Source organism: Nycticebus coucang, chromosome 3 (assembly GCF_027406575.1).
Source record: "Nycticebus coucang isolate mNycCou1 chromosome 3, mNycCou1.pri, whole genome shotgun sequence".
Classification (NCBI taxonomy): domain Eukaryota; kingdom Metazoa; phylum Chordata; class Mammalia; order Primates; family Lorisidae; genus Nycticebus; species Nycticebus coucang.
In genome coordinates this window covers 141,389,094-141,415,222 of record NC_069782.1, presented here as the reverse complement: position 1 = coordinate 141,415,222, position 26,129 = coordinate 141,389,094, and the positions used below count along the sequence as shown (strand labels likewise).

Sequence of the window (26,129 nt, the reverse complement as noted above, 5' to 3'; positions counted from 1 at the left end):
TGTCCTGGCAGAGGAGAGAGACAATCTGAAGCTCAATGAAGAAATATTTATGGTGAATTTGTTTTGGAGAAAAGCAACCCCTGTAATCCATGAGTCTAGAAATGGCCCTCTCAGTTAGGCCAGAGCTAAGGCATACTAAACTCTTCCAGGTACACGGAAGGAAGTGAAATAGGGAGCAGCTATTGGCTATTCTTCCCACTTCTTACTTTAGACTGTCAGGGGTTCTCAAATCTTAATGCACTTAGGGATATATGGGGATCTGTTAAATACAGATTTCCATATACCCCAAAGACATTATGGCTCAGAGGGTCTGATGTGGGGCCCTGGAATCTATATTTCTAACCATAGGGAGAATGATGTAGGTGGTCCTTGGAATCATAGCAAGTCTATTGTGTCATCTTTCTGCAAGACTGCTCCTTCTAGATTGTGTTAAGGCAGATTCTGAACAGGAAGGGTTTTGATTAATTAACAGCACTGAATAGAAAGCAAGCTGTGGTCCTCAGAGAACTCTCCTCTGTCATATAAGTTTCTGGCTTGAGTGGTCAGGAGGCAAGCCTCTCAGAGTTCTGCAGTGACACAGGTATTAGTTGCCATCCATGGCTCCCAGGACAGAGCTTGAGGCCTCACTCAAATCTGGGGTCTGTTTGGGTGTTGAGTGCCATGCTGACCACCCAATGCTGGTTCTGATGCTATTCACCAGTGTGCTGGTGACATGGCTTGAGGCTGCTAAACTCACTGTAGGCTTCCAGGCCCCTTGGAACATCTCTCATCCCTTCAGCGCGCAAAGGCTTGGTGCAGGCCTCCAGATTGCCCTTGGACAGCATCAACTCAGAGCCAGACTTTGGTAACTTCAGTTTGGAGTTCACATACACCAACTCAGCCTGCAGCAACAAGGAATATCTTTCTATTTTCATCAACCAGGTCCAGAAAGAACAGATTTCTGCCCTATTTGGACCAGCATGCCCAGAAGCAGCAGAGGTAGAGTATATTGCCTTCTAGAATTGGGGCTGAGTTTTCACTGGAAGGGGTGGTCTTAAAGATAATAGTACAGATTGGAATCATCTCTTGGCAAGGATTACATTAGTATACCAAATAACCATGGAGATCTTGGGTACCTATTCTAAAGATGTAATTAGATCATGTAATTAGAACAGTCACATTCTCTTTAAAGAAAAGCTTTCAAATCAATAAATGTTAGTTCATTCACCCCTTTCCTCCTTTTGTTGATAGTATAAACTTCATGCTGTTGTGTTTAGACTATAATTATTCACTCTTACGTTGTCAGCTACATGGCTCAGAAAAATTAAGAAGAAAACAAATGGTTGGTTTTAAATAGATAACTATCAATGGAGTAGAGTTTTCTTTGGTGCATGTAGTAAATTATCCAGTGACGGTGAAATAAAATGGAAAAGAATGAAGTATGAGAGTTTACATAAACTGGAGCAAGTACAGGCGGGAAATGAAGGCCTTGTGTTTGGTTAGTGCATTAGCTTTGTTGATAAAAAAGGCAAATGGGAACAAGCTGCACAGTTCTCACTCTCAAAAGTGTTGTAGAACGATCATTAGTTAGAGCCATAGAATTAAGTTCATATTTGAATGTGAATTTTGGTCTCTCCTTGTCTGACATATTTTAAACTGTCCAACGCCCACTCATTCTTCAAAGTCAAGCTCAAATGCCATGGAGCCTTTTTTCATCTCTTCTTCCCCACTCTCCCCATACACTTAATCCTCCAATCCAAAGTAATTTATTACCTCCCTAAACTCTCATAAATCTGTTGTCTATAAATCTTAAAGGATATATTTAACTTTAGAGCCATTTTTCTATACTTCAGTTCCTGAAAGTAACCATAAGCTTATTTAAGAGCAAGGTCTCCCAGGGTCTTGCTATGTTGCCCAAGCTGGTGGCTGGTCTTGAATTCCTAGTCTCAAGTGATCCTCCCACCTCATCCTGAGTACCTGGATTATAGGCACAAGCTACTATGCCTGGCCAGAAACTACTGTTATTTCACCACTTTCCTAGCCTTATTCCACTTCTACATCAGCACAGTTCAAAACAAAATTTGCCTCTAGGATATATAAAGTATGTAAGAATATTCTATCTTCATAGAAAGCTGATACTTGGAAGGTGGAATCCTATGCCTTTCATCTCATTTTCTTGAACCTCTAAATTCCTGTCACTCACATCACTAACTGGGTTCTTGATTTCTCTAAGTTGCTGCCTGTTTTAAGATGTACTTTAAGACCCTCTTTCTACTGATGGTGACTACCCTAATTTTTACTCACTTCATCAATGTTGCTCTCTCATTCATTCAACAAAAATTACTGAGTATCTACTAAGTATACAAGAGACTAGGATAATGAAGCCAATGAAATAAATAAAAGACACTCTTAAAAAAGGAAGAGCAGGGCAGTGCTTGTGGCTCAATGGAGTAGGGTGCTGGCCCCATATGCTGGAGGTGGAAGGTTCAAACCCAGCCCTGGCCAAAAACTGTAAAAAAAAAAAAAAAAAAGAGGGGGGCAGAGCAAGATGGCGGCCAAGTAACAGCTTCCTTGCATCTGGGCACCATGAGTCTGAGGAGATAGGACTCCAGGCATCTCTGGCTGGTGGGATCTACCTATCATCACCCCTGTGAGGATACAGGGAGTCAGTGAGAGACTTCTGGACCCCAAGAGGAGGACTAAAACAGTGGAAAAACGGCAAGTGGTCGTGTGTGTTCAATCGGTCTAAACCTGCCCACAACTGTAAGTTCAGTAGCAGCGAGACTGCAAACCAGAAAGGCCTTACCTGTGAACTGTTTTGGAGTCTTTGGACTTGGCACTCAGTTGAACTGCCTTGGGGAGAGCCTGAGCAGGAGTGCGGAGAACTTTGGCTGTTGTCTAGGGCCCCAGTCTGAGCTGCTGAGCCAGACGGAGCTAATAATGTTTGGCTGTGGGCCACAGGGAGCCATTGTGAGCGATCTGCCCTGGCAATCTCCGCCCTCAGGGTCACAGAGCTAGAATTGGGTGGGAGCTGGTAACCCAGCAACCAAGTAGCCTAAGGGTGGGGTCTGAGCCGCCTTGCAGCCCTAACCCTCAGGGGCAGAGTGAGACCGGTTTTGGCACACTGGGTAAGTGGATAGCCACTTCAGCAGTGATTCCAGTGACAAGCACTTTCCTGGGAAAGCTTCTGCTCAGCAATTTTACAAGTTCAAAGTGCCTTTTAAGTGGGCCGAAGAGAGATTTAGGGTGTCTACCTGCTGGGGTTTGAGAAATCAGCAGCCTCCAGTCATATCAGAACTGTGATTAACATCTCATACCCCAGAAGACTACGTGTTGCCCAGACAATATTCAATAACATATACATACTGCTTTGTTTTTGGTTGTGTTTGTTTTTTCTTTTTGGTTTGGTTGTGTTTTTTTGTTTATTTTGATGTTGTTTTGTTTTTTAATTTCAACCTTTTCCATACAGATCCTTTTTCTTTCTCAATTTTTCTAGTTTAATTATAATTTCCCATTGCTGCCTTTTTCAATAACTAGAACATCATTTTTGCTAGTGTTTCTACCACTATTATTTGGTTTTTCACCCAATTTTATCCCATAAAGTTTTCTGTTTGCTTGTTTTGGTTTGATTTATAGCATTTTTGTCTTTCCTCTCTACTTGGTGGAGGTGGGGTACTGTGTCTGATCAGGTTAGCAAAGAGCTGCTGACCTCAAGGGACCCACCCAACTGGGCACCCCCAGAAGGTGGTTTTTTTTAAAGGTTGTGTCAGTGTACCCTACTGTACACCTATATTGCTCTGTCTCCCTCTTTCTGTGCCTCTCTTCTTTTTGTCAATATTCCTTTTACCCACCCCATCTCCATTCTCTATTTTTCTTATCACTCGGTCCTCCTTTCTTTCATCCCTTTTTTGCTCTTCAACCTTCTCACCCTTCTGGTCCTGTAACCCTTAGTCCACAGGCACAAGAACTTAAAGAGCAAGAGGAAGTGAATGGAAAATTAGGGCAAGGAAACAGATAAAAGAAATCACTCATGAGGAAGAATCAGCAGAAAACTCCAGGCAACATGAAGAACCAGTCCAGAACAACCCCGCCAAGGGACCATGAGTTAGCTACTACAGATGATTCCACCTATAAAGCAATGTTAGGAATGCCAGAAAGGGAATTTAGAATACACATGTTGAAAACAATGAAAGAAATGATGGAAACAATGAAGGAAACTGCTAATAAAGTGGAAAATAACCAAAAGGAAATCCAAAAACAGAATCAAATAAGAGATGAACGATATGAAGAATATAAAAAGGATATAGCAGACCTGAAGGAACTGAAACAGTCAATTAGGGAACTGAAAGATGCAATGGAAAGTATCAGCAACAGGTTAGACCATGCAGAAGAAAGAATTTCAGAGGTAGAAGACAAAGTTCTTCAGATAACTCAGATAGTAAAAGAGGCAGAAAAGAAGAGAGAGAAAGCAGAACGTTCACTGTCAGAATTATGGGACTTTATGAAGCATTCCAACATACGAGTTACAGGAATCCCAGAAGGGGAAGAAGAATGCCCCAGAGGAATGGAAGCCATACTAGAGAATATTATAAAAGAAAATTTCCCAAATATCACCAAAGATTCTGACACACTGCTTTCAGAGGGCTATCGGACCCCAGGTCGCCTCAACTCTAACCGAGCTTCTCCAAGACACATTGTGATGAACCTGTCCAAAGTCAAGACAAAAGAAAAGATTCTGCAAGCTGCCAGGAGTAAGCACCAGTTGACCTACAGGGGTAAATCCATCAGAGTGACCGCAGACTTCTCTAATGAAACTTTCCAAGCAAGAAGACAATGGTCATCTACCTTTAATCTACTTAAACAGAACAATTTCGAGCCCAGAATTCTGTACCCTGCTAAGCTAAGCTTCAAAATTGACGGAGAAATGAAATCATTTACGGATATACAAACATTGAGGAAATTGGCCACAACAAGACCAGCTGTATAGAAAATACTTCAACCTGTTCTACACACTGGATCAGCAGCAAAGTAAGAACTCAGAAATTAAAGGACAGAACCTAACCTCCACACTGATGCAAAAGATACAACTAAGCAATGGACTCTCACAAAATAAGACGAATAGAATACTACCACACTTATCAATTATCTCAATAAATGTTAATGGCTTGAATTCCCCACTGAAGAGACATAGATTGGCTGACTGGATTAAAAAACACAAGCCATCCATTTGCTGTCTGCAAGAAACACACCTGGCTTCAAAAGACAAATTAAAGCTCCGAGTCAAGGGTTGGAAGACAATTTTTCAGGCAAATGGCATTCAGAAGAAAAGAGGAGTTGCAATCTTATTTTCAGATACATGTGGATTTAAAGCAACTAAAGCCAAAAAAGACAATGATGGTCACTTTATATTGGTCAAGGGAAAAATACAACAAGAAGACATTTCAATTCTAAATATCTATGCACCCAATTTAAATGCTCCCAGATTCTTGAAACAGACCTTACTCAGTCTGAGCAATACGATATCTGATAATACCATAATAACAGGGGACTTTAACACTCCTCTTACAGAGCTGGACAGATCCTCTAAAAAGAAATTAAACAAAGATATAAGAGATTTAAATGAGACCCTAGAACAACTGTGCTTGATAGACGCATATAGAACACTCCACCCCAAAGATAAAGAATATACCTTCTTCTCATCACCCCATGGAACTTTCTCCAAAATTGATCATATCCTGGGACACAAAACAAATATCAACAGAATCAAAAGAATTGAAATTTTACCTTGTATCTTCTCAGACCATAAGGCACTAAAGGTGGAGCTCAACTCTAACAAAAATGCTTGACCCCACCCAAAGGCATGGAAATTAAACAATCTTCTGTTGAATAACAGATGGGTGCAGGAAGAAATAAAACAGAAAATTATTAACTTCCTTGAGCAGAACAACAATGAAGACACAAGCTACCAAAACCTGTGGGATACTGCAAAAGCAGTTTTGAGAGGAAAATTCATCGCTTTAGATGCCTACATTCGAAAAACAGAAGAGAGCGCATCAACAATCTCACAAGCCATCTTATAGAATTGGAAAAAGAAGAACAATCTAAGCCTAAACTCAGTAGAAGAAAAGAAATATCCAAAATCAAATCAGAGATCAATGAAATTGAAAACAAAAGAATCATTCAGAAAATTAATGAAACAAGGAGTTGGTTTTTTGAAAAAATAAATAAAATAGATAAACCATTGGCCAGACTAACGAGGAATAGAAAAGTAGAATCCCTAGTAACCTCAATCAGAAATGATAAAGGGGAAATAACAACTGATCCCACAGAGATACAAGAGATCATCTCTGAATACTACCAGAAACTCTATGCCCAGAAATTTGACAATGTGAAGGAAATGGATCAATATTTGGAATCACACCCTCTCCCTAGACTCAGCCAGGAAGAAATAGAGCTCCTGGACAGACCAATTTAAAGCACTGAGATCAAAGAAACAATAAAATATCTTCCAACCAAAAAATGCCCTGGTCCAGATGGCTTCACACCAGAATTCTATCAAACCTTCAAGGAAGAGCTTATTCCTGTACTGCAGAAATTATTCCAAAAAATTGAGGAAGAAGGAATCCTCCCCAACACATTCTATGAAGCAAACATCAACCTGATACCAAAACCAGGAAAAGACCCAAACAAAAAGGAGAATTTCAGACCAATCTCACTCATGAATATAGATGCAAAAATTCTCAACAAAATCCTAGCAAATAGATTACAGCTTATCATCAAAAAAGTCATTCATCATGATCAAGTAGGCTTCATCCCAGGGATGCAGGGCTGGTTTAACATATGCAAGTCCATAAACGTTATCCACCATATTAACAGAGGCAAAAATAAAGATCACATGATCCTCTCAATAGATGCAGAAAAAGCATTTGATAAAATCCAGCATCCTTTTCTAATTAGAACACTGAAGACTATAGGCATACGTGGCACATTTCTAAAACTGATTGAAGCTATCTATGACAAACCCACAGCCAATATTTTACTGAATGGAGTAAAACTGAAAGCCTTTCCTCTTAGAACTGGAACCAAACAAGGTTGTCCTCTGTCACCTTTACTATTCAACATAGTGCTGGAAGTTCTAGCCAATACGATTAGGCAAGACAAGGAAATAAAGGGAATCGAAAAGGGAGCAGAGGAGGTCAAACTCTCCCTCTTCGCTGATGACATGATCTTATACTTAGAGAACCCCAAAGACTCAACCACAAGACTCCTAGAAGTCATCAAAAAATACAGTAATGTTTCAGGATATAAAATCAATGTCCACAAGTCAGTAGCCTTTGTATACACCAATAACAGTCAAGATGAGAAGCTAATTAAGGACACAACTCCTTTCAGCATAGTTTCAAAGAAAATGAAATACCTAGGAATATACCTAACGAAGGAGGTGAAGGACCTCTATAAAGAAAATTATGAAATCCTCAGAAAGGAAATAGCAGAGGATATTAACAAATGGAAGAACATACCATGCTCATGGACGGGAAGAATCAACCTTGATAAAATGTCTATACTTCCCAAAGCAATCTACCTATTCAATGCCATTCCTATCAAGATAGCAACATCGTACTTTCAAGATTTGGAAAAAATGATTCTGTGTTTTGTATGGAACCGGAAAAAACCCCGTATAGCTAAGGCAGTTCTTAGTAATAAAAATAAAGCTGGGGGCATCAGCATACCAGATTTTAGTCTGTACTACAAAGCCATAGTGGTCAAGACAGCATGGTACTGGCACAAAAACAGAGACATAGGCACTTGGAATCGAATTGAAAACCAAGAAATGAAACTAACATCTTACAACCACCTAATCTTCGATAAACCAAACAAGAACATAACTTGGGGGAAAGACTCCCTATTCAATAAATGGTGTTGGGAGAACTGGATGTCTACATGTAAAAGACTGAAACTGGACCCACACCTTTCCCCACTCACAAAAATTGATTCAAGATAGATAAAGGACTTAAATTTAAGGCATGAAACAATAAAAGTCCTCAAAGAAAGCATAGGAAAAACACTGGAAGATATTGGCCTGGGGAAAGACTTCATGAAGAAGACTGCCATGGCAATTGCAACAACAACAAAAATAAACAAATGGGACTTCATTAAACTGAAAAGCTTCCGTACAGCTAAGGAGACAACAACCAAAGCAAAGAGACAACCTACAGAATGGGAAAGGATATTTGCATATTTTCAATCAGACAAAAGCTTGATAACTAGGATCCATAGAGAACTCAAATTAATCCCCATGAAAAAAGCCAACAATCGCATATATCAATGGGCAAGAGACATGAATAGAACCTTCTCTAAAGATGACAGACGAATGGCTAACAAACACATCAAAAAATGTTCATCATCTCTATATATTAGAGAAATGCAAATCAAAACAACCCTGAGATATCATCTAACCCCAGTGAGAATGGCCCACATCACAAAATCTCAAAACTGCAGATGCTGGCATGGATGTGGAGAGAAGGGAACACTTTTACACTGCTGGTGGGACTGCAAACTAGTACAACCTTTCTGGAAGGAAGTATGGAGAAACCTCAAAGCACTCAAGCTAGACCTCCCATTTGATCCTGCAATCCCATTACTGGGCATCTACCCAGAAGGAAAAAAATCCTTTTATCATAAGGACACTTGTACTAGACTGTTTATTGCAGCTCAATTTACCATTGCCAAAATGTGGAAACAGCCTAAATGCCCACCAACCCAGGAATGGATTAACAAGCTGTGGTATATGTATACCATGGAATACTATTCAGCCATTAAAAAAAATGGAGACTTCACATCCTTCATATTAACCTGGATGGAAGTGGAAGACATTATTCTTAGTAAAGCATCACAAGAATGGAGAAGCATGAATCCTATGTACTCAATTTTGATATGAGGACAATTAATGACAATTAAGGTTATGGGGGGGGGAAGCAGAAAGAGGGACGGAGGGAGGGGGGTGGGGCCTTGGTGTGTGTCACACTTTATGGGGGCAAGACATGATTGCAAGAGGGACTTTACCTAACAATTGCAATCAGTGTAACCTGGCTTATTGTACCCTCAATGAATCCCCAACAATAAAAAAAAAGGAAGAGCAAGGTCTCCAAAGATCCTTGTAGGCTCCTAATGAAAAATAGATGAGGAATGAATAAAGAATACTTTTGCAAAGAAAGACAGAATGAGTAGCAATGCATGTGGGCTGGGGACCATACTGTGGGAATTGCAGTCCTGCACTGCTGTTTGCTGGCTATATAACTATGTCTTTATGTCTTATCATTAAAAGGGGGTAATAATACTACCTACCTCAGAGGACTGTAAAAGCTGAAATGGTATGTGTAGGCTCCTAGTAGAGCAGTTGGCACATAAGTGAGCCCTCAATAAATGCCCGTGCTTGCTATCCTTGTCCTCTGAGGGCTTATATCCACAAGACATTGTCTTCGATGTTCTGATAGGAGGGCCCGGTATGACCCACAGACTCTCCGATTTGAGCTTTATGCAGATAACTCATGATGGGGATCGAGTGCACATGAACTCAGTTATGGAAAGACATCCTTTTGGATACTTTCAAGGTTATTGGTTTGCTGGCCTCTGAGTGGAACATACCCATGTTTGACTTTGTTGGACAAATGGAGAAACTGGACAACCACTTCTTGTATGACACCTGCGTGAAACTTGTGCCATCCAGGAAGGACATAGGTGATGTGCTCCACAGAAGTCTCCAGTACCTGGGCTGGAAGCACATTGGGATGTTCGGAGGCTCCTCTGGGACTTCCTCCTGGGACAGAGTAGATGAGCTGTGGAGCGTTGTAGAGCACGAACTCAAATCCCATTTCGCCATCACTGGCAGCATGAGGTACACCACCAGCAATCCCGTCCTCCTTCGAGAGAATCTCAGGAGCGTGTCATCAAGTGCCAGGGGTAAGTAGGAAAAGGTCTGCTGCTGCTTATGCTTGGAGAGACAAATAGGGCAAGCAGATTGGAAAAAAAGCAACCAAAAGTGCAAGAACTCTTCATTTTTCTATGAGTGTAGAAAGCAGACAGAAGCAGGGCACAAAGTTAACGATCTATAAAAGCAATTTCCTTTTTTGCTTGACATCACCAAGAAAAACATTTTTGTTTTTTTTTGTTTAAAGTGAAATCATAGACGTTATAGTATTATGATGCAGAGTAAGTTCTGGAAGCATCTCCCAGGTGGGTGGGTCCTGGATTTTGCTGTTTGTTCAGAGAATGGGCTCTGTAAACAAACAGACCTAGGTTTAAATTCAGCCTCTGATGCTTTCTAGCTGTGTCTTCCTGGGCAAGTACCTTAACCTCTCTGTGCCCCAAATATCTTCCATATAAAATAGAAATAATCATCCTACCTGAAAGCTCACCCTTGTCATCCTAGATAGATAGATGATCATGATGTAGGCAAACTGCTCCTTTATTGGCAGAGAGGTGAGGATTAAGTAAGGTCATTTCTGTGAAGTGCTTACCACCATGTTTGGACAAATAGTTGGCCAGCATATGACAGAAATTATTTCTGTGGTGATACTTTCTAGAATGAATTAATAACTGATTCCTTGCTGTTCTTCAAATGGAGCTCTTTCTGGCCTTGGGACTTTGGGGCCTGCTGCTCCTTTAACCTGGCATGTCACGTGTATCCACCCTTCCCCCCTCCCAGTACTCTTCCTGTGGGTAGCTGCCTCCCACCCTTCCAGACTCGGCCCAGAGCCACCCTCAGAGAAGCCTTCTTTATGCGGAATGTCCCCCTCGCCACTTTGGTATCATGGCATCCTTTTCCTCCTTCACTAATTAGAATTTTAAATGATCTTTTTATCTGTTCAGTTGTATGCTGTCTCTCTTCTGACTTGTTCAATCTCTTTCCTGAGCCTAGCACAGTGCCTGGCACATGGCTGCAACTCAGATAAATAGGTAATAATTTACTTAATTAGAAAAATAAATCACTACTTCATTTATATGTCCTGAAGTGAATGATGATGGAAGGAAAGCACATGGCCTACTCCTTCCCCACTCCCCAAATCAACTCAGAAAGTCCAAATGCCCTTGGTTCCAGGTTCTCCATGAACCTCTCCTAACTGATGTGTGGCCCACAGGTCACAAGCCAGGTCTGCTGTTTTGATTTTTGATTCGATTGTAGAAAAGAAACTAGAGCACAGGGCTGAGCTCAAGGTTTTTGATTTGTTCATTGTGGGGGAGCAGCAGAGAATTTAGTCCTGCAGGGCAAGGACCCCGGTTTGTGAAAAGCACGAATTACACACTCAGGGAACGGTGGAGCCATTCCTGTTTCCTAAAGTGTGCCCAAGGAAAGAGAAAGTTCTTGTCTCATTTGGAGTGGCTATAGGCTAGACTTTAAAAAGCAAGTGTGCGTGTGCAATGGGCTGACTCTGTTTTTGTTCTTGTAGTTATCACCTTAATCTGCAGGTCAGAGGATGCACAAGTTATTCTTCTGGATGCAGAGAACCTGGGACTCAACACTGGAGAGTTTGTCTTCATCATTTTGCAGCAGACGGAGGTGGGTGCTGGTGACCACTCAAGGGCTCTGGCAGTCATAGGTAATGAATATGGAGCCCTCTGTATGAGCCAGGATGCCAGGATATATTAGCTTCTCAAATACTCACTGCAACTCTACCAAGTAGCACTCCAGTGTCCTCATCTTTTTATTATTATTATTTTTTTATTTTTTGAGAGAGTCTCATTCAGTCACCCTGGGTAGAGTACCGTGGCATCATAGCTCACAACAACCTCAAACTCTTCGCCTCAAGTGATCTTCTTGCCTCAGCCTCCCAGGTAGCTGGGACTACAGGCGCCCAGCTATTTTCTTTCTTTTCTTTTCTTTTTTTTTTTTTTTTAGAGATGGGATTTCACTCTTGCTCAGGCTGGTTTCAAACTCCTGAACTCAAGCAATCCACCCACCTTGGCTCCCAGAGTGCTGGGATTTCAGACATGAGCTCGGCCTTCAGTGTCCTCATCTTAAAATCAGACTGAGCTGAAAGAACTTTCTAAGAGTTCTCTTGCCCAGCTAGGGAAAGAATGAGCCAGGCCTTGAATTAGGTCAGCAAACACCAGCGAAGGAAGAGCTATTTCTACCGGCTAGCTGAGCCCTTCCCACGGGTCTCTCAAACACAAATGGTTCTCAGTTCTTTTCCTTCCACAGCCACCTCCCTGTGTCCCTGCTAAAGTTCTAACAAAGGCTTGGAGAGACCAGCCAATTCTTAGGTAGTTTGGTTCTTTGGGGAATGACGGGAATGGCTAAAATACCATGTGCTCCCTCTGAGCATGGGGTTACCCATGTGCATTCATTATGCACTTGGTAGTCCAACTGCTCTGTGAGCCGCGTGTCACGTGTGTTAGTCACATGTATGCAGATTTTGCACTTGGTACTTCAACAGCCTTAGAAGGTAGTTATTATTAGCATTCCGACTTGCAGATAGAAAAACCAAGGCTTAGCTAAGCAAGGTACCTTACTTAGGATCTCAGAGCCTTGTTCTCCCAGGAGAGGAAGAGCTGGGCTCCTTTCCCGCCTCATCCAGTGCAAAAATGCATGTAAATAATGCATGTAACATCCGCCGCACAGGGACATTGTGTCTGTGCATGTAACCATCACATTACACTAGCAGGCTTCTAAAAGGCACTTGCCTTTTGCTAAGGATACACTGTATTATTTTTCCGGTGGTTTCATCTTTCTAAAAAGAGCTTGTTTTATATGATAATAAGAAGCTGAAATGAGGCACAATGGAATAAAGGAAGTTGTATATTAATGTCCCAGACTTCTCTTTCTTTATCATTGTCTATCTATTTATCATGTATCTATCTTGGAGATGGGGTCTCACTCTATTAGCTAGGATACAGCACAATGGTGTGATCATAGCTCTTTGCAACCTTTAACTACTGGGCTCAGGTGATTTTCCTGCCTCAGCCTCATGAGTATCTGGGACTATAGGTGTGCACCATACTGGCTAATTCTTTCATTTTTTTTCAGAAATGGAGGGGTCTTGGCTATTGCTCAGGCTGGTCTCAAACTCCTGCCCCCAAAGTGCTAGGATTACAGGCATAAGCAACCATGCCTAGCCATATATCATGAGGTATTTTAGGAGCACTGAATTTCTCTTGGTTTCTTTGGGTGGCCAGCTGTAATTCTTAACTCCTTCCAAACTTTCCAAAGCATCTAGTAATAGTCTAGCTTATTATGATGGTAATGAAATACTTAAGCCATAAGCAGAAAAAGCAAGAATGGCAATCCCAAGCTTTTCAAGTTTCTGTACTTGTCCTTAGAAAGTAAGCTGTCTGTATCTTAGCTGCTTTATGTGCCAGGCACATTTTTGTTTTTTATTCATTTATTTATTTATTTATTTATTTATTACATGCCCCACATGTATGTGCCAGATAGAAAATGCAGACCTTGTTTTTTTTTTCAGATAGACTCACTCTTTCACTCTGGGTAGAGTGCCATAGCGTCATAGCTCACAGCAACCTCAAACTCTTGGGCTTAAGTAGCTGGGACTTACTCACCCTCCCAAGTAGCTGGGACTACAGGTGCCCACCACAATGCCCAGCTGTGTTTTTTAGAAATGTGGTCTCACTCTTGCTCAAGCTGGTCTCGAACTCCTGAGCTCAGGCAATCCTCCCGCCTTGGCCTCCCAGAGTGCTGGGATTACAGGCATGAGCTACCGTGCCTGGCTGAAAATGTGAACCTTGTATTGGAGGACTTCAGTGTGTGTCCCAGGATTAGAATGTGGTGGTTCAAATTCATTTGCCTTAAATGCAGTACTATTTCCTACAGAATGGTGACATTTATTTTATTATGTTTTAGGACAGTTTTTGGAAGGCGGTGCTGACAAGTCCAAAGGTGAGACACTTCCCGAAAGTCTATGAGTCGGTGCTTCTCATTGCCCTGAGCTCCTACAGAGAAGGCCCCAGGCTTGAAGGCTTCTGGAAACAAGTCTACCGGAGGCTGAGGAGGCCGCCTTTCCACAGCACTATCTCCTCAGAGGAATAGGTCTGACACGGAAAGCCATATTTGTGTTTGGCTTTTGTGTTTCTCCCTATTATTTCCCATCTTCCCCACCACGTGCTTACACACACACACACACATACACACACACACGCACATGCAAAAACACATACGCACTTGCCCATCTTCCCTGTCAAAAGTAAATAAGAGCTGATGCTATCTTGTGAAATCTGTATGCAGGAGCAGAGGAAAACAGAGGTTACTGGGTGAAAGGCCACCGTCCTTTGGAGTCGGAAACCTGGGCACCCGTCCTACCTCTATTTGCTAACTGTGGGACCTTGGAGCAAATTGCCTGACCTCTTGACACCAGAGTTTCTTCCTGCATAAAATGGGCCTAATAATGGCATCTCCTCCCAGGCTGCAGTTTTGAATATCTAACAACAAAGTATGTGGAAGGGGCAGAGGGTACTCAGACCATGACCATCTTCTTGACCAGGAAGATACAGGGCCAAGAGCCAGAATGGAGCGGTCAGAGGCTTGGGGCTAGGACAGGGAGCAGATGGCTGTCAGCCGGTAGTAACCCCAGTGTATGTGGGATGCTGAGGCCAAGCGTCCGGCTGAAACAGAAAATTATATACAGAGACTTTAGTCCAGAGTTGGAGCTCCTTCTAGTGTGAGGCCGATCTGAGCCTTGAGGTGACACTAGGCCACTGACGACAGGGGGTTTAATTAGGAATGAAGGGGCCAATTATGGATCCCAACACACAAAACACAATAAGCAAAGGACATCTGTGGAACAATCTACTACGTGCTGGCCCTGTACCAGGTGCCGTGGAAGAACACTGCCCGGTCCTTGCATTGCCATCGACTAAACCAATAAAAGACATCACGGGTTAGACATCTATCAGGAGTGGGTACCACAACAGGTAGTTGACCCCTTCTGCCTCATTTAACTGTCACTATGCTCACCATAAAATGATATTATCTTCATTTCACAAAAGAGTGGGCTGAGGTTCAGAGAGATTGAGGTTACAGAACTGAAATCCAGCTGCACAGCTGGTCAGTAGCAGAGCCAGCCTAGCTCTGAAATCTGCCCTCTTAACCGCACTCTCTCCCAGCTACGGCCTGAAGGGCTGTATCTGAAGGGTCATGCGATCTAACTGGGAAAATGAGACATGGAGAGGGAAGGTGAAGACCGTGATGCCCAGATTTCACGGCCCAGGCCCCGGCACGTGGGGGGCCCTCCGCCCTGTGGGATGGAGGGGGAAGGGGTGCCATGGTGTTCCACATCAGGAGGATGGAAAGGTGTGTCCTGGCTGAGTGCCGTGGGTGGCTCTAAACCCTGTGTCTGCTTCTCTTACTGCAGGTGAGCCCTTACTCCACCTACCTCCATGACGCTGTGCTCCTCTATGCTCGGACTGTGGGGTGGATAGTAAAGGCTGGCAGGGACGTCCAGGATGGGCGGCAGCTGGTCAGCAGCCTGAAAGGTTCCAAACAGACTGTGGTTCAGGGTAAGTGGCCTGCCTACTGGGGGCATCCTGGCTGCTCTCGTCCGTGGGGCCTCTGATATGTTGGGCATGAGACTAAAGGCCTCTTGTGGGGCCTGCCTAACACTGAGCTGCAGAATTCATCTTTCTTATGGGGAGTCTGGTCTTCTATAAGGGTGGTTGAGATTAGACCTTCCAACTGCCACCATCCAGAAGGCAAGCCGAACCAGGTGGGGAGGCCCCTGGGCACCTTATCCCCTTCCCACTTGGCAAGTCTCCCTGGACAGCCCTTCAAACTAAATCTGTCAAGAATTAAACTCAAGTCTTGGCACAGTGGTTCACTCCTCTCCTGTAATTCCAGCACTTTGGGAGGCTGAGGCAGGAGGATTGCTTGAGCCCAGAAATTCAAGGTTGCAGTGAACTATAAATGGGTCACTGCACTGTAGCCTACCTAGGTGGCAGAGTGCTGTCTCTGATAAAAGTAAATAAAATTTAAGAATGTGACTACTGCTTTCTGGGTCACTTCCCTGACCCTTCGCAGCTGTATTCTCTGAGATGGGGGCCCTGGCATCACAGACCTCTAAAGATGTGTTCCAATTTCATTTCTACTTTCCTTTTGGGGGTGAGTATAGGGTTGAAAGTGAACTTCTTTGAAGTCACCCTCAGAGCTGATCAACTCCTTTGACCTTTCTTGTTCCAGTTTTTTATTTGCAAGACAGAGATAATATGATAATAATAACAACTAGCATTTAGGGAAGGTTTACCTTACCCCAAGCCATATGCTCAGAACTTCATTGTTTACCTCATTTAATCCTCTCATAACCCACAGGGCAGTTACTTTTACGTGGAGAGTGTGGTGAGTAAACCAAGGGCACAAAGGTTAGGTAGCTTGTCCAAGGTCATACAGTTATTAGATGGCCAGGAATGAAGACACAGCCTGCCTCCTCCTGGGCTCATGTTCATCCCTGTCATGTAACACTGAGGGGTAATGAAAATACAAGTGCCTGGCACATAGTATGTGCTCATAAAATGGTAGCGATTTTTATCTTTGTTTTGGCTTATCACTCGGCATGGTCGCTATTCCTGTAATCCTAGCACTCTGGGAAGCCAAGGCAGGAGGATCACGTGAACTCAGGAGTTCGAGACCAGCCTGAGCAAGAGAGAGACCTTGTCTCTACTAAAAGACAGAAAAGTAGCCAGCCATTATGGTGGCCACATGTAGTCCTAGCTACTAGGGAAAATGAGGCATGAGGATTGCTTGAGCCCAGGAGTTTGTGGTTGCAGTGAGCTTGGCTGATGCCACAGCACTCTAGCCTTGGCAAAAGAGTGAGTGAGACTCTGACTCAAAATGAAAAACCAATTCTTACCTAAAATCTGTCTAAAAATTTAAAGAGAACTGTTAAGACCTGTTCTTTGGAGTTTTTATAGACTCAGGTCACATTTACCTTATTCATAACTTCTATAGATGGAAATGTATATTAACCAGCTTCCCTTTCTTCTTTGCTTCCAGACCCTGAAGATTTAGCTTAAAAGGGGAAATAGCCAGGGCCATTGTGTGTATCTGTGGGGGGTGGGGGTGGGGTCCATTCTGTTCTCAGTTTAATCCCCTCTGCTAGATCCATCAGTTTAATCCCCTCTGCTAGATCCGTTTGTTTCTCTTTCCCGTCCTCTTAGAAATTTCTAATGCTGGGATTAGGGGAAGGTGTAAAGGGCAGCTGGTTCCTTTAAGAGCATGACGATCTCACTTTCTCTTTGGGGCCTTTGGACTCCTTTCAGGGACTCATAGCTGAAGGGCCATCCTTACCCTCCCAAAGTGGCTTGGCTGCAGGACTGGCCTTGGCGAAAGCAGGGCATTTGTCTCTGCTTCATTTCTGCCAAATGGTGGCCACCGCTTCAGTGCTGAAGAGCTTTAACGCCATTCTGGAAGAGGGGCCCCCTCTAGGAGGTCAATTTAGGGAATGGAGACCCCTTCCCATTCCCACCCTCCTGGCTTTGGTAATTTTGTGTCCTGTCCCCACTGGGACCAAATCAGCAATAAATCCTTTGTCAGAGCATGTCTCCTAGTTTGGGGAGTGAGGAGCATTGTGAGTAGAGTTTAGCATATCCTAAACAAGAGCAAAGAACATTCCACCCTGGATCAAGTGCCTGGCCATGCCCTCAGCACACACCAAAACCAGAAGGGAGGGCTTGTGCACTTGTGCCGCAGAGGCCTGGCAGCATGGAGGGGTGGGCTGAGGGGGGGGACGCAGCTGTCCTTCGCGCCCTGCCAACTGCTGCCACGTGGCATTCAGCCTCCTGTTGTCACATCTTCCAATTGTTTGAAGGAAGCATGACTTTGAGGTTTTATGTGAAAATTAACTGGAAACTCTTATCTTTTTTTTCTTAATGCTAGATGGGCCTCCCCAGCATAGGCTTAAAAAAATACACCTGTTTGCTCGATGTGACCCTGAACTGTCTTCTCCTCTTCACTGTCCACTATTGACCCTGTCTCAAATTCTCTGAAATGGCAAAAACCTCGCCTCTGGCCCTTGGTGGCTGTCAGGGAAGGGGGTTGTGCTGATCTATTTTGAACCACGAGTTCCTTTCTGTCCTCACTTCGTGCAACCTCCTCCCTTTCCAGGAATCACTGGCCCTGTGTTTGTGGATTCCCAGGGGGAAAGGCACATGGACTACTTGGTTTATGCCCTACAGAAATCTGGAAACGGGTCCCTTTTCCTTCATTATGACAGTTACCAGAAAGTAATCAGGTACTGGCAGGACATCTCTGCATTTTTAGCTTACGTTACAGGAAGAGAATTGGGGGTGGGGGGTGGGTCCAGGGATTTCCCCCAAGTAGCCTGGTGCTCTCTGAACTCATAAAGATCAGCTTAGGGCCGTTAAGGGGATTTTGCCCTTGATTGCAGCCATGGTGTGGCGATTTCAAAGTCCGGTGTAGAACACAGAACCCCATGAGTGCACCTCCACAGGGGCACGGGCTTCCTCTGATGCTACAGCAGACCAGTCTCTGTTGGCAGATGGTCTCCCTAGGGGTCCTGGACCCAGTGGGTGATGGAGCACAGCGCCCCCTACAGAGACAGGGGGACAGTCAGCAAAGCACCTAGCCTAGAGAGACTAACCCCCACACAGCCAGGTGTACACCAGCAACCGCTGCCCACCTGCGACGTCCCCAGCACTCGGCAATCCCCGAAAAAATCCCCGCGCTTGTTCTCCCAGCTACAAATCAATGAGAAAACTAAAAGGAAACCTAAAAATTAGTTCAATTTTTACCTTCCCCCACTGCAAGCACCATTTAAATTTGATTTGAGGCTTTTTCTCCATTACCCTTATGGAATTTTAATGGGACCAATATGGGCCCAGGAGACAAAGTAACGATGCCACTAGGTCCTCCATATGGTAGGGACAGGCACACTCCGTGTAGGAGGAGATGTTTTGTTCTATGAAATGTCCTCCATATGGCAGGGACAGGCACACTCCATGTAGGAGGAGATGTTTTGTTCTGTGAAATGTCCAGGGGCTACCCTGTTTCCCCCAAAATAAGACAGTGTCTTATTTTAAGGTGTGCTCCCAAAGATGCGCTAGATCTTATTTTCAGGGGACGTCTTATCTTTCAGAGGATGTCTTATTTTCGGGGAAACAGGGTCTATAACAAGATATATCTACATCAAACTCAAGGTGCGTCTATATCTGGCAACACGGAATTAGCCCATCATCTTCTATATCTAAAGAGACACAGCCTAAATCAAAAGATTGAGGTAGCTACTAGCAAAAAAACATTGCCTTCCTTGAATTTGAAGAGCCAGGGGGAGGTGAGAAAATTGGACAAGTCAGCAAAAGTTTGAACTGAGAGACTGAAGCCTGGTTTTTGCAAATAACATGCAGTTTCAGTTGCCCCCACTGTCCATGAGGTAGAGAAAAGTAAAATAAATCAAGTGGATGCTGACCTTGTGGGTGTTTTTAAAAGACCTGCAGGGAATCTTTCCAACGTCACTTGGCCCCATGGCTCCCTTCCTGAAGACAGACCTGGCTGTGGATTTTACAATGAACTCTGCAACACGGAGCCTGTGGTGAGAGGTAAATATGACTTGGAGAGGCTTGGAGAAGGCAGCAGGAAAGAATTCTCTACAGCAGGGGTTCTTAACGGTGGCAGCACTCTTGACATTTTGGTCCAGATAATCTAGAGAAACCTCGCTCCTGAGATTCGTGTCCCAAGAACTTCATTTCTAGGGAGGAAGAAAGGGGAGTGTGGCCCAGTGATTGGTTAGGAGCCTGGCCCTGGAGTTAGATGGATCGTGCCTGGACAACAACCCCAAGGAGAACATATAGTAAATGTCTAAGAAAAAGTGGTTGTTGGGTGGTGCCTGTGGCTCATAGAGTAGGGCGCCGGCCCCATATACCGAAGGTGGCAGGTTCAAACCCAACCCTGACCAAAAAAACTGCAAAAAACAACAACAAAAAGTCATTGTGTTGTTAGAAGTCGTGTTATTATTTCTCTACAAGGAAAGTCAGGGAAGGACTCCAGGAAGGGACGTGTCTGAGTAGACTCCATGCGTCCCTACCGGAGCCACCCCTGGGCAGCCTCTGGGGCACCTGCTCTGCAGGGCCAGGCTGGGGCAGGGATGTGCTCACTTCTGCTCTGAGGCAGGCCTGAGTAACATGTCTCTCTCCTCCAGGTGAGACTGCTGTGATTCTCACAGTGACACTCCTTATTACTGCCTCGGGAGCTGCCATCCTGGGTCTGATTTTAAGGATGCAGAAGGGAAAACTGCAGAGGCAAAATAAAGACATGTGGTGGAAAATCAACTATGACAACATTGTCATTCTTCCCCGGAACAAGGTGAGGCCGTATGTACCCAGATGTCCACTTTTTTCTGGGCACTGCTGGCAATTTCTGTAAGAGACCTCATATAGGAGCTCATGAGAACAAGGAGCTAACTCATGTATAAAGTGGGCACTTCCAGATGAGTCTTGAGGCCTGAGTTTTTGCAGAACTCCCACCAGCTTGCTGAGTATGTCTGAGAATGTCATTTGCCTTCCCTGAGACTCAGTCTCTGATTACTTACAAATGATCGATAGACTCCAAAGTTCCCTGCTGCTCTGTTACTCTGCTCTGCTCAGATATTAAAGCTGCCTCCTGGGAAGCACTGAGTTATTTCTTTAGCCACACAGATGACTAATACCATAAAGTTTGTTTCCTCGCAAACATGTGCCAACCATCTACTGCAGGCCGAGCGTCATACAAGCCATGGGGCTATACCAACTTCCCTGCAGATGGAGGGACTAAAGGTCTCAGCATCAGGAAAGCTTCAGAGAGGAGGTGACATCTGGGAAGAGTTTGTCAGCAGTGACAAGAGAGAATCACACAGGATATACCAAGATGTGGGATGCTCTGGCTGGGAGGCTGAGCTGTTACAAAGTCTGGGATGCTTTAACATGCTAAGATGTGCAGATTGGGATTCATTAGGAATTCATTTCCAAATGTTCCTGGGGATTCTGAGCCTTCCTCTTCCCACTTCAACCAAAGCAGTTCTGCTTTGATCTACCTGGTTTCTACATTAGGGTTCCAAGTAAGAGTCTCCTTGAAAAATAGGGTTCCTGTGCTTTAGAGGTATTCTCTAGGTGTTGGAAGGGCACTGTACGTATTAATGACCCCAGGCCACACACCTAGTTTAGGACCAGAGCCAGAACTTGAATCTGAGCACTCTGTCCTCAGACCCTGCTGTCTAACTTATATGGCTCAGGTGGCACAGACACTGGGAGTGATGCTGATAGTAGTGAGGTACTCATGCTTCAGCTCAGAAAGTTCAGGGTTCAGATCCTGACTCTCCCATGTGTTAACTGCGTAACCTTGGCACTCAGCTCCCTCATCTATAAAATGCACAGTCACTTGGCCATGCTACTGAGAGCAACTGAATGATGTCTTGTTTTACAGCCATTCCAGAGAGGCATACCTGTGTCGAGAGGGAATATGAGTAACTCATCCAGTGCGATGATTTCTGTGGACCTCGGGTCCTTTGTCAAGAGCCAGCAGGGGGAGGAGCTCTTCTATGCCCCAGTAGGGTTTTACCAGGTATGTCTATGGGCAGGTGGCTGCCTGTGTATCTCTGTTCCAGTCTCCGCACATCTTTTTGTTAGGCGGGGTATTCTGAATAGGAAGGTATTTTCTATGCAAAAGCCAAAGTGGTCTTACCACACCAGACTGGTGCTTCCCAAACTTTAATGTGCATGGCAATCACCCCAGTCTCTGGATAAGGAGCAGACTCTGATTAGCACCTGCAAGTCTGGGTGACAACTGAAATTCTGCATTTCTAAGAGCCCCCCCGCACCCAACCCCAGTGATTCCTGTGCTGGCTTCTAGATTAGATTCAGCTCTGTACAAATAACTTTCTGTGATGATGAAAATGTCCTGAATCTGTGCTGTTCAATGTGGTCCAAACAATTAGCCTCCTGTGACTACTGAATGTTAGTGTGCCTGGAGAGCTAAATGTTAAATTTTATTACCATCAATTTAAATTTTTCAAAATTTCAAATTTCAAAATTTCAAAATTTCAAGATTTCAGCCCTATATGGCTAGTGGCTACCTTAATGCACAGCACAGCCTTGGAGCATGGATTATCTCATCCTTGGTGCTTTAGCACCAACGAACCGGTTGTGGGTGCCTCTGCAGTGTAGACAGTGGCCACTGCAGAATCCTGGAGCACTCGCCTTTCTCACCCTTCCTTGTACCTGCCTGCACATAGCAGTCTTTCAGAAATTCAAGGCTCCTGGGGAAAAGTCACATGAAGAATAAAAATCTGGGGCGGTGCCTGTGGCTCAAAGGAGTAGGGCGCCGGTCCCATATACCGGAGGTGGTGGGTTCAAACCTGGTCCCGGCCAAAAATTGCAAAAAAAAAAAAAAAAAAAGAATAAAAATATGCATTTATTCTTCAAAATGGAGGTTCTCGAGAGTAGGATAGAAAGTTACAAGCATGAGAAGACTTGTTCATTGCTCTAAATTGCGGTTAGGAAAGATTAGAGACGAATCATTCCCTCTGTGGCTAAACTGAGTGGTTTAAATGTTTATTTACTTGAGTCTTCAAACTATATAAGCCTCCAGGGATATTACCAAATACCCTGGTAACCACCATTCACATGAAACTGTAGTGGTGGTCACATGGCCATTTAGAGAAGGAAGCCAGCCAGCCATACTGAATCACTGTCTGATTAATCCTCCTAAAGTGTGTCCCCTCCCCCTGCCCTCAAACATCATCAACAGATTCCCCACTTCTGTTGTCTGCCTGGTGGTGCCCAAACTCTTTAACAAGGGACCAAATCTCTTTGCTACTTAGTCCCAGTTTACTCTTACTTTTCCCCGTTGCCTAAATCCTATGCTCGTCCAACTGGTCTTGCCAGATCTGTTACGTATGTTTCACCCTCTGACAGGGCCGTGCCAGCTCCCACTCTCCCACCTGGAACCTTCTTATCCTTCAAAGTTCAGCTTAAGCAGCACCTCTTCCAAGAATCCTTTCCTTGCTCTCACAACCCTTCCTTCCTCCATGGAACTCCCATCACAGTCCTGAGTCTTTTGCAATGACTCCCAAACTAGAGTGGCAGACCTTGGATTGATTCTTTCACTCATGCTGAGTCTCACATTCTCATATGATTCAGATTCTCTCTCTCCTGCCCAGCTCGTGACACACTGCTGTATGTTTTTGTGGAGTTTGATTAAGTGGCTCTCTAGAAGTAAACTCTATAAGCAATAACCATAAGATGTGCTACTTGCTGAAAATTTAATATGTGCCTGGCATTGAGTTACCACATTATCAGTGTTAAGTATTTTAACTGATTTAATCCTCAGAACAACTCTATGAGATTGGTGTGTGTATTTATTTATTTATCGACAGGGTCTAGTCTTATTGCTCAGGCATGAAGGCAGTGGGGTCATCATAGCTCACAGCAACCCCAAACTCCTGGCCACAAGAAATCTCCTTGCTTCAGCATCCTAACTTGCTGGGACTATAGGTGCTTGCCACCAAGCCCACCTAATTTTTGTTATTTTTTGTAGTGACAGGGTCTTGGTATGTTGTTCAGGCAGGTCTTGAACCCCTAACTTCAAATGATCCTCCTGCCTTGGCCTCCTCAAGTGCTAGCATCGCAGGCCAGAGCCACCACACCTTGATTGGTGTTATTTTTAATTCCCATTTTACAAAAGAGGAACTGGAGGCTTGAAGAAGTTAAATCCCTTGTTCAGGGTTGTTCAGGTAGTGAAGTGTTAATACTGGGCTTTGAGCCAGGCGTAGGATTTCAGACTTTCAGTCAATCACTATTTTCTCTGAGTGATAATGGGACATTATTATATAATAGGAAGAATATAGTCTTGGAGTTACACTTTCTTTTTTTTTTTAAGTATTTCAATTACTCTTTAATAAGTGAGCAATATTTCATCAATCATTATTAATAGCTTTGGGATGAACATAATATAATTTCCCCCATAGTAATCTTAGATGTCAAGAGACTTTTGTACGCATAGAAAGTAGAAGTGCCCTCCAATAGGTTTAGATTAATTTCCAATTATATTCTTTGTTTTTCTAAATGAAGTATAGGAAATAAGCATTTTTGCCTATGAAAAATTTAAAATACATGAAGAATGACCTAACTTAATTATGAAATAAAGTTTTACAAATGTTCTCCTGTTGTTTCAAGTCATACCATAATGCTATATATAAATAGAACAAAAAAAGGTATGCAAAATAATTGATAAGCAAGTCTTACAAGCATTTTCTTCACTGCTATAATTAAGGAGATAACGATTAAGAAATTAATTTAAACACCGAAAAGTAACAGATACCTTGTATATTTTAAAATGAATGCTATTTAATACATTCATTAATGTTGTTTAAACAGCTTTAATTCCAAATATGTGTGGTTAATGTTCAGAAATGTAGTTGTTCAATGATATCTCATATGACATAGCAAAGTGACATTGGATTTAATTATGAAACTTTCTTTCTTCGGCTATCAATTATTGAATTTGAGAAAGTCACATGATTTTGCTGAATTTTATTCCCTCGTTTGTAAAATAGGGTACACATTACGCTTTTTTTTTTTTTTTTGTAGAGACAGAGTCTCACTGTACCACCCTCGGTAGAGTGCTGTGGTCTCACACAGCTCACAGCAACCTCTAACTCCTGGGCTTACGCGATTCTCTTGTCTCAGCCTCCCGAGCAGCTGGGACTACAGGCGCCCGCCACAACGCCCGGCTATTTTTTTTTTTTGTTGCAGTTTGGCCGGGGCTGGGTTTGAACCCGCCACCCTCGGCATATGGGGCCGGCGCCCTACTCACTGAGCCACAGGCACCGCCCCACATTACGCTTTTGATAACTGTCTTCATATCCAGCATTAGTCTCGTCCCTGCAACCCCTTCCTGTCATTGCTTACTTTCCCTCCCTACACTGGATTTTTCTTGTGGTATTCCCAATTGCGCTCTGAGATCTGTACTCTTCCTGCGGCCGCCTCCTTGCGTCTATACAGCTCTGCAATTTCATGACAGTTGCACATCATGTGTGTTTTCTACATAGCATAAGAGAAGTCTGAAAAGTGTCAGCTTTCCTGTAGAAAATATTTCTCATAAATGTAATAAAAATGCAAAAAGCAACTGCTCAACCCTCATGTTGCTAAGCTTTCGGGTATTTGATGTAAGTATGGACACGTACAGCACACAGACAGAAAGGCATCCTGACTGCTTTCTTACCACCTTGACATTGGAATTATAATTCAAATTGCATATGTGACCGAGTGAGGCTTGTAATCAAATAACTTGAAAGCAACAACATAAATGAAAGTTTTTCTTATTCCAAAACTCATTATTAGACCTTTAAAGATGCCTATTTGTTAACTTTGCCTTGTGACCTTTCGATGCATTTTTTAGGACACCAGTCCCTTCCTTCACATTACATCTTTTTACAGAGTCTCCATAGACTTTAAATATTTTTCCTTGAAGAAGAGCTATATCTTTAAGCTAGGCATTTGCTAACTTTCAGAGTATGTATGTGTTTCTACATTACTGATTATCTCATTTCTTCTATGAAACTGTTATCAGTTCTTAAGTTGGAAAGGGATAACATTTAACTCTTAGATAAATCATGAAAATTTAGTGTTCAACATTTATTTATAAGGCTCGTTGTCCTTAATTGAGGTAGGATACTTTACTCTAGTTGTCCACTTTCTTTTTTTTTATTATTATTATTAAATCATAGCTGTGTACATTAATGCGATCATGGGGCACCATACACTGGTTTTATAGACCGTTTGACACATTTTCATCACACTGGTTAACATAGCCTTCCTGGCATTTTCTTAGTTGTTGTGTTAAGACATTTACATTCTACATTTACTAAGTTTCACATGTACCCTTGTAAGATGCACCATAGGTGTAATCCCACCAATCCTCCTCCCTCCGCCCACCTCCCCCCTCCCTCTCCTCCCTCTCCTCCTTCCCCATATGCTTAGGTTATAACTGGGTTATAGCTTTCATGTGAAAGCCATAAATTAGTTTCTTAGTAGGGCTGAGTACATTGGATACTTTTTCTTCCATTCTTGAGATACTTTACTAAGAAGAATATGTTCCAGCTCTATCCATGTAAACATGAAAGAGGTAAAGTCTCCATCTTTCTTTAAGGCTGCATAATATT

General features: G+C 43.3%; 1 protein-coding gene across 1 annotated transcript in view; it reads left to right on the top strand.

Moving 5' to 3' along the window:
• Window positions 1-596: 596 nt before the first annotated feature.
• LOC128581133 (guanylate cyclase 2G-like) overlaps window positions 597-26,129 on the top strand; it is a 61,325-nt gene continuing 35,792 nt past the window's right edge. The window contains 10 exon segments of the mRNA XM_053583518.1: window positions 597-812; window positions 814-978; window positions 9,591-9,939; window positions 11,427-11,536; window positions 13,835-14,020; window positions 15,342-15,486; window positions 18,083-18,209; window positions 19,424-19,533; window positions 20,133-20,296; window positions 21,392-21,529. Of these exon segments, the coding sequence (XP_053439493.1) occupies window positions 597-812; window positions 814-978; window positions 9,591-9,939; window positions 11,427-11,536; window positions 13,835-14,020; window positions 15,342-15,486; window positions 18,083-18,209; window positions 19,424-19,533; window positions 20,133-20,296; window positions 21,392-21,529 (1,710 nt within the window).